We start from the raw sequence: 15,398 nt of genomic DNA on the forward strand, positions 1-15,398 counted from the left end.
ATTTTCGCCCAGAGAACTGCCGCTCACTGGATATTTTCTCTTTTTTGGACCATTCTCTGTAAACTCTAGAGATGGTTGTGTGTGAAAATCCCAGTAGATCAGCAGTTTCTGAAATACTCAGACCAGCCCATCTGGCACCAACAACCATGCCACGTTCAAAGTCACTTAAATCACCTATCTTCCCCATTCTGATGCTCGGTTTGAACTAAATGCCTAAATGCATTGAGTTGCTGCCATGTGATTGGCTGATTAGATATTTGACAGGGCACCTCGATGACGTCAGGAAGTAAGCACGTCATCAAAAGGACATATCTCAGATTATAAGGATTTTGACTTTGATTGTAAAGATCTATTTTCTTTTACCAAAATTGCTTATTTCAAACCAAAATGGTTGTGTATTAATATACTGAAAAAAATAAAGAAGTACTTTCTATGTAAATACCTTGTTAATACTCCCATGTAAAATAGACAGCCCCCTTTTGCATAGGGTGGGAGAATTTTGTGATTTTTGTGTCTGGACGGTGGAATGATTGATGAAACAGACCGTATGAATTAAAAATGAGTATCTGGCTTGCCAGCTGCTTCACTGCTATGACTTTGACATATAAATGGCATTGCAGACAGAATGACACGAAAAGGACCTTGTTCATACAATGAGGTCAAATACTAATACGAATCTGACAACAATGAAGAGAAGAGAAGGAACGGGGAATTGAAGTTCAAAGGTTTAAGGTTTAAATAACTATATTTGCATTTTGTAGAGAGTCTGATGGTGGAAAATGGAAACAAATTGTCTAGTAAATTACAATTCAATATGAATAGTAGGCCCAGCTCATGTATGGAATTAATGAAACTCATTTGGAGTGCCCTTGCCTTGTGGACAACTGAGCCTTAGTTTACTGCTTCAGTAATTCTCTACCTGTCCTCCTCCCTACACTGTTGAAAGATGCATGTCTTGAGTAGTACTGTAGATCAAACATATAGACAGGTATTTGAAGGAAAGGAATATTTCCAGCCTCCTCCTCCTCTGCCACACACGCCGTTGCTTGGCATCAACCTAAGTCTCAAAGAGTTGGATTACAAACAAAAGCCATTCAGGATAAATATAGCAATAATTTGATCACAGAGAGAGAGATGTTATTTCTCTGTGATTAAATGTATTGCTCTATTGATCATCAAAGTTTTTTTGATATTCCATATTTGCTTTACAGAACTGGGTTCAAATATTATGTGAAAGCAGTTTGCCTGGCACACAATGGAACCAATGGAATATTCACACAATTACAAAACCTGCTCATCTGGCACTCAAGCAAATGCTCAAACTATTTGAATGTATTTCAAATATGTTTCAACCCAGGTCTGGTATTGTACCGTGCTTAAAGGCCTATCATTGTCTAACTAATATGACATTTTCCCTTTGAAGTAACGCGTACCAGTTTATCATCGCTCATTCCAACACCTGCTCTCCATAATGACGTTTCAGGGACATATAAGGGATTCTCACCTTGATGTCAGCTCACCCCTTTTTCATGTTGCAGGATGGTAGTATTTGTATGATCTTATTGCAACCTAATTGGAAGGACAGAGTCAGGAGCCCAACCACTTGGGCCGAGCCCTAGAGCCTTTACCTACCAACTCAGGTTACACTGACTTCTGATAAGTGCACATCAGATAGCCTTAAAGGGATAGTTCACCCAAATTACAAAATCACATATTTTGTTCCTTACCCTGAAATTAATTTATGGACAAGGACAAACTTCAATCAACACTTTGGGTCTGTTTATCTGGGCACTGTAACTAACAGCTAATGGTTACCATGTTTAACCAAAACCCAATGCAAGTCAAGTTAGCATGTTTGAAATTTCATGCCGAAATCATCTTAAATTCTCTGAAGAGAATCAATTACTTAATTTAAATGACTTTGAGATGATTTGAGCATGATATTTCAAACATGCTAACATAGGGTCCATTGACTTGCATTGAGTTTTGGTTAAAATGCTAACAATTGGCTGTTAGTTCCAGTGCCCAGATAAACAGAACCAAAGTGTGGATTGAAGTCTGTTCTTATCCACTCCTTTCAGAGTAAGGAACCAAATATGTGATTTTGTCATTTGGGTGAACCATCCCTTTAAATGTAGTGCAGTTCACTAGCTTTAATTAAAACACATGCTTTTGCTCAGGGATATCTAGTTGTATTTGAAGCCATAGACAGGGCAGAGTATTTGTCCTGACTGACCAGCATTTCATCCTGAATCTGGCTCCTCGGCCGGTCCTTTCATACACAAAGCCAACCCCACAATCAACATGTTCTCCCCAGTGACCGGTGGATTAGTAACGGACGATGGTACATGCTCCCAATACAATACCAATGTTAAGCCTTGGCTTCATTCAGGCCATGAGCCATATAATTTCAGCTGGATTACGAGGTTCACACATTTGTACACTCACAATTAGTAAAAGGCGGAAAAGGAGATTTGAGGCTGTAAACGTGGGACAGCCATTAATAGATGATCCACCAAGGAAAAGATAACCAGTTGGCTGGCAGAAGCCCAAAGAATGTGCTGCAGTGGAGTGCTATAGTACACTGTCATAGGCCATGACCATAAGAATGCTGTTTTGGGTTGTAAATCACACGCAACCCCCCTGGGGAGGCGTCTGTTGTGAAGTCAAACTAATAATCCAACAACATTTTACAGATGAATAGGGGGATTACAGAGGGGGGGGGGGCAATGGGAGGGGAGGGAGCCGATCATATTTCCGCTTGAGTAAATAAGGCTTGATTGTGAATTGAACCTGAGAGCTTTTTTTTGGGGGGGGGGGGAACTCCATCCTCTCACATCAGATGACCAAGTGTTTATTCCTATTCATAAAACAAACTACATTAGAAGAATATTTATGTTCCAGTTCCCCTGCCCAATACCCCCCCCCCCCCCCCCCCCCCGACAAAAAAAATATCCCAACTCCTGAGGAAGTTCCAGAGTTCAAAAGTTGGAGTGATTGACCAAATCACTATCATCATAATCATTATCATTCATCATCATCATCATCATCATCATCACCAACCTCACCTTCATATACAAATAGAGGTTTAAGACCTTCTGTATTGAATTCAACCCTCCCAAAAAAGCTTCAGTAATACCCATCATTAACAGTACTAACCTGGCCCAGTAGTTCAGGGAGCCCCAGCACTTGTCCGGTGAAGACCCCGAGGCAGATAAAGATGGAATTGAATTGGCCGATGGAGCCTCTTACGTGTCTAGGTGAAATCTCGCCCAGGTACATAGGTAGGGTGCTAAGAGCAATACCTGTCAGAAGAAAAATAAATATAAAAGAAAAGGAGAATGAACATATCATTGGCACAAAATGGAGCATGTGAAATTCAATGTGAGTTACATAGAGACAGGATTTTGGCAAAGAAAACACTGGATTTGTTTTGAATGGGAGACGGTCAACACTTCAGGATAGGGGACAGCTTATCAAGCACGTCATACACACATTTGGCCGAATAGCTTAAATCATGGATTGAGGTCAATGGGGAAAGGTTGAGTTATCAAATCTTGGGCCTGATGGCTTTCAGAAGAAAGTGATTAGTCGTTGTAGATTGAAAATCCAGTTTATAGTTTTAACCATGTTCTGAAACTATAGTGTTTGTTTACAATTACATTATTTACAGCTAACAAGCTTATATTATATTTGGGTTCTGATGGAGTAAAACAATGAACTATGGGGCATTTCCAAGTTACATTCTTCAAGATGCAATGGCTACATACAGTGTCCTGCATAAGTAATGGGACAGCATTTTTTCTTATTTTGGCTCTAAGCTCCAAAAGTTTGGATTTGCTAGAATTACTATGAGGTTAAAGTATAGATTCTCCTTTTATACATAGTCCTCCTATTTCAGGGCACCAAAGGTAATGGGACAGATTCATATAATGTCCAAATTAAGCACTCATGTTTAGTATTTGGTTGACAATCCTTTGCATGGTTTCAATAACCTGGAGTCTGACCCAGTGACCCCACCAAAGGCTGGGTATCTTCTCTGGTGATGCTCTACCAGGAATATACTGCAGCCATCCTTCAGTTGTTTTGAGGTCTTTTTGCCTTATCATCAAGAAATGAAATGTTTAATTGGATTAAAATCTAAAAATGTACTTGGCCAGTCAAGAACTTTCCACTTTTTGGCTCCCTCGTTGCTATGGCAGTATGTTTTGGGTCATTGTCTTACTGTATGATGAAGTGCCATCCAAAGCATTTTGAGGCATTTGCTTGTACTAGAGCAGACAAGATGGTTCTATACACTTCAGAATACATTCTGTGGACAGTAAGCCAGTTCTAGAGGCAGCTATACATGCCCAAACCATAACACCCCTCCACCAAGTTTCACAGATGAGGTGGTATGCTGTAAAACTTGGGCAAAAGGTTTTCTCCAAACTTTCCACTAGCAATCACTCTGATACATGATAATATTCATCTTATCTGTCACAAGACCTTTTAGTTACTTTTTAGCTAACTGTAACCTGACCATCCTTGACTTTCCTTGACACCTCTTTGGTTCTCATCTTGACAGACACTCATAGCAGACGCCAAAGGCAAACGCAAAACCTAGAATGAATACTAGACATTGACAGCTCTCATATGCCTGCAAAAATGACGTGAAGGAGCACACCTGACTTACCAGAAACACCTGTCAAGCCAATTGTGTCTTTTGGTGCCCTGAAATAGGGGAACTATGTTATTTCTAAAAGGTAAAACCAATATGTACACAAAGAACCTCAAATAAAAGCTCTCTACTTTGACCTCATAGTAATTGTTTCTATTCAAATCCAAGCTTTTGCAGTGTTGAGCAAAAAGAAGAAAATGCTTCACTGTCCCTTTACTTACGCAGGGCACTGTATATGCCTCACAGGCATATACTATACATACAACGCTTAAAATTGGTATTTTGTTACTAGAAAGAATAGCTATGAGTTGTCGTCAGGTTCATTATCATAATGTATGCTCTACTACAGTAGCAGCATTAGCTCTGATCGGGCCACATCCTAACCTGAGCATAGCCGTTTTTTGCCCTTTTCACATTGTTCACAAACACTTGTACGGTGCTGGGAATAATGGACATGGGGTTGAAAAGTGGTGAAGTACCCCTTTAATTCCATTGAGTTACAGTCTGTGGGGGCGTAAAAACAGCCATGTTAAGGAAGCAGGGCTCTGTTAGATTGGTAGGTATATGGTCTATACTCGGTATGTTGCTGTGGCTCCTTTGTATATTGCTACTCCCAAGAGCACTCTTAAGGAATCCATGCCAATCCTGTCTCTGTTATTATTGGCACTGATTCAGTTACTTGTCTTATACCATGCACGTTGGTATGAGTCACTGAAAGTCTTCAGCATCTCCTGGCTACTATTTTTAGCTGGATAATGGGCCAGATTTCTCCAGCCTTGTGGAAAGAGCACTCACCAGAGTCCACCCCGATGATGAAGCGCCCGATGATGAGCATCTCAAAAGAGCCCGCCTTCTCCCCCAGGGCCATCAGCAGAGCAGCTATCACTGCAAAGCTGTTATTCAAGAGCAAGGTGCCCTTCCTACAGAGAGGGGGGGGGGGGGGGGAGAGAGAGAGAGAGAGAGAGAGAGAGAGAGAGAGTGGAAAATGTCAAGAATAGCTACAGGTATGAATATACTGTACACAGCATTAAAATATATTGTAAGAGTACTTCTTCTTAGTGCTCTAATAAATAGTTGTATTTTATTATAAACTAAATAGGCCCTTCCTTCAGTCAGAAAGACAGCTTGTGCATGTGTTACTACATTAACATTCACCTTGTGTACAGTTTAATGTCTGGGAAATTCATTGAAAACTGTTTAATAAATCGACTTTATCATGATGATAGGACTACACTAATGTGATTTATTAAATTAAGGGCTAAACAAATAGCTTCACCCATGCAGTATCTGTTGTATCAAAATGTCAATTTACCATAATAGGTGAGATTATTCATTATTTTCTATGGAAATGTCAAGGAATTCCAGAAGTGTACGCGTCACGTCAAACATGGTTGACACCACAATTACGTCTGTCCTAATGTTCATGTACACAGATGACAGATGAGCACACAGCTGTTTGCATAATATGCCTGTGTCGATTGTGACGATAGCAATGAGATGCAGAATCCAGTGCTGCCAGCGGATAGCTAAATTACATGACAACCCACCCTGCATAGAGAATAGAACAGAGCTCATTACATTGGTCATTGGTTTCCTTGCCTGTTTTTAATACATTTGCCCGAACTAGTGGTGATGATTTTTCAAACTTGACCAACTCCATCCAGTCCAATCACAAACAACATCAGTGAAAAATGAGAAAGCGTTTGAAAATAATTATTTTTTTGTTAGTTTTAATGTTTTCTTTTTATAGCAGTTTTTATAATTATTTTCAAAAAGTGCTGATTTCTCTTTTTTTCTTTAAAGTCATTCCCAAGGCCGGAAGAACATTTAGGGGGAAACTGTATCTCTGATGTCCTTCCATCCCTGCCTTCAAAAGATCCCTCCTGAATACACAAGTGCTCAATGCAGCTTTTCTCTCAAAAACAAAGAATGCAAAGAAAAAACCCAGCTTGTGATCACTTCTTACAGTAGTCACACATCTTCAGCAGCTTCACCTGTCACATAAAAAAGCACATCTCTGGATTTGGAGATAAAATGCCAAGTAGTTCACAAAATGTACACAACCATGTGTATGACAAACTTAGAAAGGAAGTGTTAACACTCATTTGCTGAGGAAGGATGATAAGAACGTCATGTTCACTCAAAGCCGTGGAGAGGATAAGGAATGAAAATTTGATTTATTCATGCAATTCTTTTGGGAATAAGAAAAGGGGAAACTGGAGACTAATTAATTAAAAAATGAATTAAATAACAGTCATACTTATTCAGAGCCTAGAAATGCATGGAAATGTATTCTGCACTGTGTTGATAATAATTCTCAAAACTGGGTGAAGTCACGTTTCAATGAGCATTGAGACAGAAAAAAGGCCTTGGAATCCATTAAGGGTTCTAATGGATTCTTGCAGGACAGAGGACAGAGACAGCACATTTAGAGTTCTGTCACTGGTCTGTCTTCTTTTAACCCCATGAGGCGGCATTATCCATCAGAAAGACTTGGGCCGTGTTTGAATGCTTGAATACTGATTTCAACATACTAGAGATCTCTCAACATACTAGAGATCTCTCATTCATACTGAGAATTCATCATCTGTAACTCAACCATGTTGTTCATGGTAATTGGTTAAATTTCACTACTGCTCGCCTCCCTTACCTGTTCCATTGAATTGTGGTATCAAAATCAGAAAGGACTTCCTGAATAGTGTGCAGTGAATTCATACTACATAGAAAGGCACATCTTGTTACAACGGAACGTCTGCGGAAACAAATGGCGGCACACAGAGAGGGTAGGGTTTAGCCCAAAGGTGTATTTAATAGTAAATAATAATAATAATAATAATAATAATAATAATAATAATAAGGAGAGGGGTTGGGGAGAGAAGGATAATCCAAGGGGTCGTCGGGGTCAGGTCCGGGGGTCGATAGCGGGAGGTCCAGTGTTCGGGGGAGGGGGAGAGAGCCGTGGGTAATCCGTAGGGGTAGTCATTGGGGACGGTCCAGAGTTCGTTAACGGGGGAATCCAGTAGTAGAGAGGGGTAGGTCCGTGGAACGGGTTGACGAGGGGGTCCGAGGAAAACGAGGGTTCGTAAGTCACAGTACGATCTGGCACTGGAGTGAAGATCGGGCAGGGTTCTTATAGGGTGCTGATTGGAGATGGGTCACAGGTGTGCTGATTGGGGATCGGGTCCAGGTGCGCTGTCGACTGGGAGGAAGACGCTCCAGTGATGACCGCCGCGGCCTCGAGGTGGTGCCAGAGGGTTGGTTAGAAGGGGGAACCGTAACACATCGAGTATGACATCCTGGCATTTTATCCATACTGAATTTCTGTAAATTTCACATACTGCTAAACTTTCTAATCTATAATACTGAAAACTCCTACTAACTACGTTGCAGTATGTAACGTAAATACGTTGCAGTATTTCTATTTATCATTCTGTTTTACTCGGATTGGTCAAATGACTCGGATTGGAAAAATGATTTATTTAGCTAAATAAATAATCACCAACATTGGCATACTATCCATTACATGCAACCACCCTCTAAAGAAAGCTACAACTTTGGTCGAACATTTTCTATTTTATTGGGACAAACTAATAGAAATGTGAATCTAAAACAGAGGTGCACAGCTCAGGTTCTCGAGAGCTACTGCTGGTTTTTGCCCATGCCTTTTTGCCAGAGACTGAGTTCTAGATGAGAAAAATGTGTGCACTATCCACAGTCTACAGCTAATCAGTAACGTTAATTGGTAAATTAAATTACGTGCCAGGGAAAGATGTAGATCACCAATACAGCAGAACTCGAACGTCTGAGTTGTAAATCCCAGATTCTGAAAACAGCAAAGCTTAATAAGAGCCTTTTTTTCTGCCAGAACAAAATTAACTCTGACTATGACTCAATAATTCAAGGATGCTACAACTAAACTTTTAAATACTGTCACTGCACCATTGACTCGATGGATGATAACACTTAACATAGAAAAGAACAACACTGTAACAGCACCATAAAAGCTTTGTAACACCTGGCATCACACCATGACAATCAAAGATACGCGCCAGTGTTTCCAACCTGGTGGTCAGTTTTAGGTTTTTCCGTGTCTCTGTAACAATTGTTCACTCACTATCATATAGTAGCAGTATTGTGTTCTCAGGTTAAACAAGACCAAGGTAAAAAAAAAATGTTGGTGATTGGAATGCAATTTCAAAAAGAGATAAAATTCAGAGGCACTTCTGAATTTGTCTTAAAATGCTGTTACAAGTGGAATTTCTTTTTAGTTGTTTAAGCTTTATTGCCTTAAGACTGAAGTCAATTGAACAGAACCAGCAAACAAGTGTCTCTATCCCACCAAACAAATCAACACCCCCAGATGCAGTCACATCATAAAACTCTTCATTATGTCAGTCACGACTTGTATTACAGAAAATGATTTCTACCCGGCTTTTATCCATGCTTTCGGTATGAGGCCTAGAAAATCTCATTTGGTTTAGCTTTTCTTTCCTCGCCTTAGCTTTCTTTTCCTCTGAAAAGGCTGGAATTACAGCTGGAGAATCCCACAAAGGTGTAATCTCACACTTGCTTAGTTATTGAGCATCTCTGTGTCTGCTTGTGGCCAAACGGAGACACCCAAGTCCTTTCAACACAAATGTATTCCCCAAAATATAAAAAGTACGGAGCCCCTTAGCGCTCATGGTGGAAAAAAACAGCACTAATCTGTTCCCTTAATTTAATAAATAGTTCCCTAAATGTAGTTAATCCTTCCCTCGATTTAATAATTATTTCCCTAAATGTATTAATCTGTTCCCTCAAACTAAACAAACTGTTCCCACAATTTAGCATAGCTCATTCCCACACAGTTGATTTTGTTGGGTATGATAGCCGCAGACTGAGCTAGCTGTCTTCAAATAACCGCAGACTGAGCTAGCTCTCAACAGAGAGCTGACTGTGCAGAAGTTGATAGCTTTCAACACAAGATGGCAGTAACCACGGCTGTGAGGGCACGCATGCGAATAGCCCATAGACTTAACATTCCGGAATAGCCCTGTTAACGAGACATTAGAAAGCACTAGTTCTACTGTTTAATTTATGCTGGAGATAGCAATGCATTCGAGGCGTACATATACTGTCCTGTCTGGTGTTGATAGATATAGCTAAAACTTTCAGGAGTAGCCAGCTAGCAAGCTACTTCATGGAGCTACAGTTTATGGCTCCTCGGTTGACAGCTAGCTCCGTCTGTGGCTGTATAGTATGGATGCAGATGGAGCTAGCTGTTATAGGAGGGTGTCCAGTAGCCCCAATTGTTCCCCTCAAGTCGTTCATGCTTCTATTACTGTCTTACTTTTATTTACTTTTTTTTTTTTTACTCAAAGTAAGAGAAGCATGTTCGACGTGAACCATTGAGGCTTACATGTCCTGGTGCAGTATCTGATGAGCAATACCACCAGCAAATCGGATTCTTGCTCCCTACTGAATTGTGGTTATTTATCAGTGATGGCTATACTGTAGTGTGATCATTGTTAGATGTGATTATTGATATTCAGTATCAAGACGAGAGAGAATTGAGGAAATGATTTATTAAATTGAGAGAATGAAATAGTAAACGAAGGGAACGGATTAGTGGCTGTTTTTTTTTTCCCCACCATGAGCTCTAAGGGGCTCCGTAAAAAATAAATGTAGTGTGGAAGGTTTTTGCCACTGAGCAATTTTTTTTCTTTAATCAATGCATGTCTAGATTAACAGAAAGTCACTTCAAATTCCATTAACATGGAAACCAAATTGCCTTACTGAGCTTAAAGCACATTTACTAGAATTAAATCATTCTTAAATGATAAATCCTGTTAGAAGAACCCTAACCCTAAAAACAATTATGAATATAAAAGTGTTGTGCAATTCTATACCTTCAGAACCACTACAAACCTCAATCTAATATACTAAGACTTTCTCAATCTTAGATGAGAGTCCATCACCTTGGCTTTCAGTTCTGCTCATTCGCTGGTTTAAAATGAACAAATGATTTGGTAAAAAGTTCTCAGACACAGTGACATTGAAAATTGATTCTTTGAAATGTAAATTTATTTCTGAGTAATGAGGAAAAAGTGTGTGTGTGTGTGTGTGTGTGTGTAGTGAGGATCTGTCAAAATGACACAGAGAGAACAACAAGCCCAAAACCTGGTGAACTCATCACACTCTCTCTGAAATTAGATCAGTTGGGACAGAATTGGTCCACAGACCTATGCTACTGAGAAGAAAATTACTTTTCCCCACGTAAAAAGTTAATGTTCCAATCTGCCCTTGGGAGAGCATGTACGGATAACTCGGCTCTTTGCATAATGGAATAACTCATAATCCTGGTATTTTAAGGTCAACAAATATATTTGAAAGATTTCCAACTGATCTTGAACTCCACTTTGTATCATACTAATATACTGTATATCTGCAGATTATAACAGTTAAGTCTTTCTCTTCCAGGTACAGTAGGCCAGTGTTAAAGAGGTTCATACTGCCATTGCAACGGTGGGCTACCTCTAAGACAGTTGTGTAAAAACGTGTGAAGTGCTGCCGAAAGCCACCACAAGGTGGTGACAAGAGCTGTCAAGGATGTTTGAAAAGACAGTGCTGACAATATTGGTGTTCCCTCCAAATAATCACTCAAATAAAAATAAGATAGAGACTGGATTGATTGTAGAGCTTTGCTTAATCAGCTTGTTAGATAGATCAGCTCCTTCCACGAATGACAGGGTGAGTTGGCTTTGATAATGCAACCTATGGATTACAGAATAAAGTTAGGAGAATTCATGTGAGACAGGAGTAAGGATTTTGTGTTTCATTCCGATTGAGACTGGATAGACAGGTAGCCTACAGTAGTATATATTGGACATGATAAGATGGCTGTGACCGATATGCCTGTGCATCTTGCATCGTTCCCAAAACAGAAATTTTTTTCTGGACGTTTAATTCCCCCTTCACCTTCCCCCATTTGTTAATAATGGCCAGGGTGCGAAGTCTGTTAACGACCCGCTTCAGGTTTTCACCCCATATTTGGGTGAGGTAAAGCGGGACGGGAGAGGTTGGCAATGGCATTATGATGAAAAAAATCATCTCGTATTCACAGATTTCAATCAAAGTTACGGTCGTTAACAGACTACTGATACTGTAGTATCTCCAAATGCAGAGGGAGTTCTACCTGACAACCGAGGACTGACGACTGATGGATGAGAACTGATGCCTTACTCAATGTGGAATGATGCTGCCTTGACGAAGATACAGTATGAGAACTGAGAGAGTTTGGGATGACAAGTGAGGCAGCATTGTGTGAGAACTGACGATTTCCTATTAAGAATTCTGTACACATAACCCTAGTTGGTTTTAAACAGCTCTCTATTAAGTACAGGCTTTTCCTTCTTTATCATTCTGTCTTAAAATGACCATTTTGTATTCATGATGATGTATTCTGTCACCATCACATGAGTGGAGTGATTTTAGGCCATGCAAAAAGTAATCAACCCAGGCCATAGCATATGACAAATGAATGTATTTTTAATCTCATACTTAGGCTATTATGGATGATGTATGGTAGGGTGAAGACAGCAAATGAAATAATATTGTAATATTTTCTCCCTTGTGCAGACATCACTCATTTAATATAAACTCCCATTGTTTACATAATCATAAAACTCTTCTTGCTACCTTTCACTGTTATCCCCTAATCGTCTCTCAGACTGAGCACAGGTTGTGCCCATGTGTATTCTGTCTAATGTTACAGCTTTCATAACCACAAGTACTCAGCCCACAAGCAGGGAGGGCAAACAAGGAATGATTGCTTGGCGGTGTCAACACGCCGCCAGGGCCCATATTGTCACCTTCCACCACTGTCTGTAAATCAAGAGGTGCAACAGGGAGATTCAAGCCTCTACCAGATCATTATGGACTGCAGCGAATGAGATGGGCCTAAGTGTCTGCAACTGATGCGTTGAAGAAATTTACCAGCTGTCTCAAAGCTCTGCTGCGCTTTAACAATGGGAGTAATCCACAGAGACTCAGTTGGTAGAATTCTGTGCTTACTTCTGAGTTTGAAAAAGCAGGGTTGACAATAGATCTTTTTACACTGCATGTTCTTTGCACAGGTCTAAGACATGGCTCAGAGCTAGCTTATCCTCAATTCACACACTCATTTGTTAACACTAGAAGCCCCAGGCCCTCATTACTAACCAAAGTACCCAGATTGACTTCTGGAGACCTCCATTTGTTGACGCTAGCGAACAGTGTAATAATTGAATTAGCAAAAAATAATGAACTGGTTGTGGACTAAAGAATCATTAGAATATAGCATTTTGTATTTTGAATAGCTTGCATATTCAATATAACTTATTGACGGACATCATTGGTCTAACTGCAGATAGCCTACTGTAAAAGACAAGCAGCCTCTGGTCAAATGTTAAGTAAAACAGAACACAGTCTACAGACATATCCGTGAGCTCTATGCTCCACCATGCAAACCACATTCAAAACAAATATAGATTTTGTCACACAAAAGTGTTCCAAATATCTGCAATGAAGAGAAACATCCCCACAACATAATGTTGCCACCACCATACTTCACAGTAGGTATGGTGTGTTTTGGGTGATGTGCTGTGTTTGGTTTTCGCCAAACATAGCGCTTGGAGTTCAGTCCAAAAAGTTCAATCTTAGTCTCGTCTGACCATAAAACCTTTTTCCACATAGCAACAGAATCTTCCAGGTGTGTTTTTGCATAGCACAAACGACACTGAGTGTGGCACTTTTTCAGAAAAGGCTTCTTTCTTGCTACTCTGCCATACAGGCCAGCTTTGTGTAAAGCTTGTGAGATTGTTATCACATGCACAGACAGACCAGTCCCAGCCATAAAGACTTGTAAGGCCTTCAAAGTTGCCTTTGGCCTCTTAGTAGCTTGGCTTGGTCATCCAGTTTGGACGGACGGCCTGATCTAGGCAAGGTTGCCATACGCCTTCCACTTCTTAATGATGCTCTGAACGGTACTCAGAGGGATAGCTAAAGCCTTCAAAATCTTTTTGTAGCCTTCACCTAACTTGTGCCTTCCTACAACTTTATCCCGGAGGCCTTTTGAAAGTACTTTTCCAAACATGGTGAATTCTTTGCAGAACCACACACTTCTAGTAGTAGAATCCTCAAGAAACAGCTGATTTTATTCTAAAGTAATCAAAACCACTACAATTGATGTCAGGTGGGGGGCAATTAGCCTGGTGTTTGATCTGGAAGTTGATTGGTTGCACCTGAGCAAGTTTATAATGGTATACTCTAAGGGGCTGATCACTTAACCTAACCAGGTATTTCACTAATTAATTTTTAATAATTGTCCAGAATTTTTATTTTTTTTATTTTCACTTTGATGATGAGGGTTATAATGTGTACATACAGCTCAAAAAAGTTAGATTTGATTTATTTTAATTTCCAGGGTGTAATGTGACAAAAGGTAAAGATTTCACAGGGTATGATGACTTTCTATAGGCACTGTATATAAGACAAAAACATTAAGAAGCAAGACTGATTGAAATATTGGCTGTGCAAATACCTTTCACCTATTGGTGAAACTTGGGTTTGAAGTAAAGGTGTCTTATATCAAAACAGAGTTAGTATGATAGTAGCCTAATGGTGCCCGAATTATTTTTCTCTTTGATCACAGAAGGTGATCGCACCAAGAGAAAAGCCCTCCCTGTGCGCAACGGGGACACAGCATGGTAAAACAGAGACAACCAGAGTGTAAAGTAAACAGTTTATGAATTAATGTTTTGCTTCATTCATAGGTTTCTCCATCACTTTCCTTTTATAGAAGGGCCAAGGAGACAAGGAGTAGTATCTCACTACATGTGGAGTCTGAGTTTGTTTGTCTAAGAAAATCAAAATTTTGGTCTTGAGTATTTATTTATTTTTTGAATTTAATCAAAAAACGATTGAGCAAATAGTAAGAATAGCACACCAGAAGGTTGTTGTCTCCAACCCTATGATGTCCTAAAACAATGTTACATTGCAAATTTCCTGATCCAGCAAATTGCAATGAATATCAAGATAATCTCCCAGGAATACCCTATTTCTGACAAGTGCACTAGACAATACCTATGTATAAAATAATGCAGACTAATTCTGAGGGCTTTAAGTGTGGGAGCTGAGAGGTGGATCACATGTTTGTTCCTGCGTCATGTTCGATTTGTGTCTGCAAGCTTTTAAGTCATGTTCCAGCCCAACATCCATCGGTATCAATGTCGAGATGCGAGAGGAAATGGGGGACTGAGGCATGAAGCTGTACATCTCGCTTAATGGAGTCTTTGTGTTCAATTTATTTGACACATTTTTCTCCCGAGGGGGATAGAATATGGACTTGAATGGTGTTTATTTTTTGATCCACACTCTCCCGGGGCTTGAGCCATCAATCCATTCATTTCATCAAAACAGATTTTCAGGGGTAACTTATACTTGATTTAGTGGCTAATGACAAGAGGGGAGAGAGAACAAGGATATACTGTATATATGGAGGAAGGGGGATTGGGGGGGTGTTGAAATGATTATCTAAGTGATTATCTAAGTAACTGTTCTTAAGGGTTGAGCAAAGAGGTGGTGAAGGATCGGAAGAAATCAGCAAGGTATGTGTTTAAAGGGGAGAAGGGGATTTTAAAAAATCTACTGTATCCTCCTCACTCACTACTACAATGGCCAATATGTGGTGAACATTATACCATAAAAATTCTCCACTCTA

General features: G+C 39.9%; 1 protein-coding gene across 1 annotated transcript in view; it reads right to left on the bottom strand.

Annotated features, from left to right (window-relative positions):
- The window catches only part of slc2a9l2 (solute carrier family 2 member 9, like 2), a gene marked incomplete at both ends in the record, with an annotated part of 128,005 nt that overhangs the window by 100,415 nt on the left and 12,192 nt on the right, over window positions 1-15,398 (bottom strand). Inside the window, 2 exons of the mRNA XM_083668480.1 lie at window positions 3,160-3,305; window positions 5,456-5,580. Of these exons, the coding sequence (XP_083524606.1) occupies window positions 3,160-3,305; window positions 5,456-5,580 (271 nt within the window). The remainder of the gene's footprint in view (window positions 1-3,159; window positions 3,306-5,455; window positions 5,581-15,398) is intronic.

This window comes from Argentina silus (genome assembly GCF_951799395.1).
Source record: "Argentina silus genome assembly, chromosome: 4".
Classification (NCBI taxonomy): domain Eukaryota; kingdom Metazoa; phylum Chordata; class Actinopteri; order Argentiniformes; family Argentinidae; genus Argentina; species Argentina silus.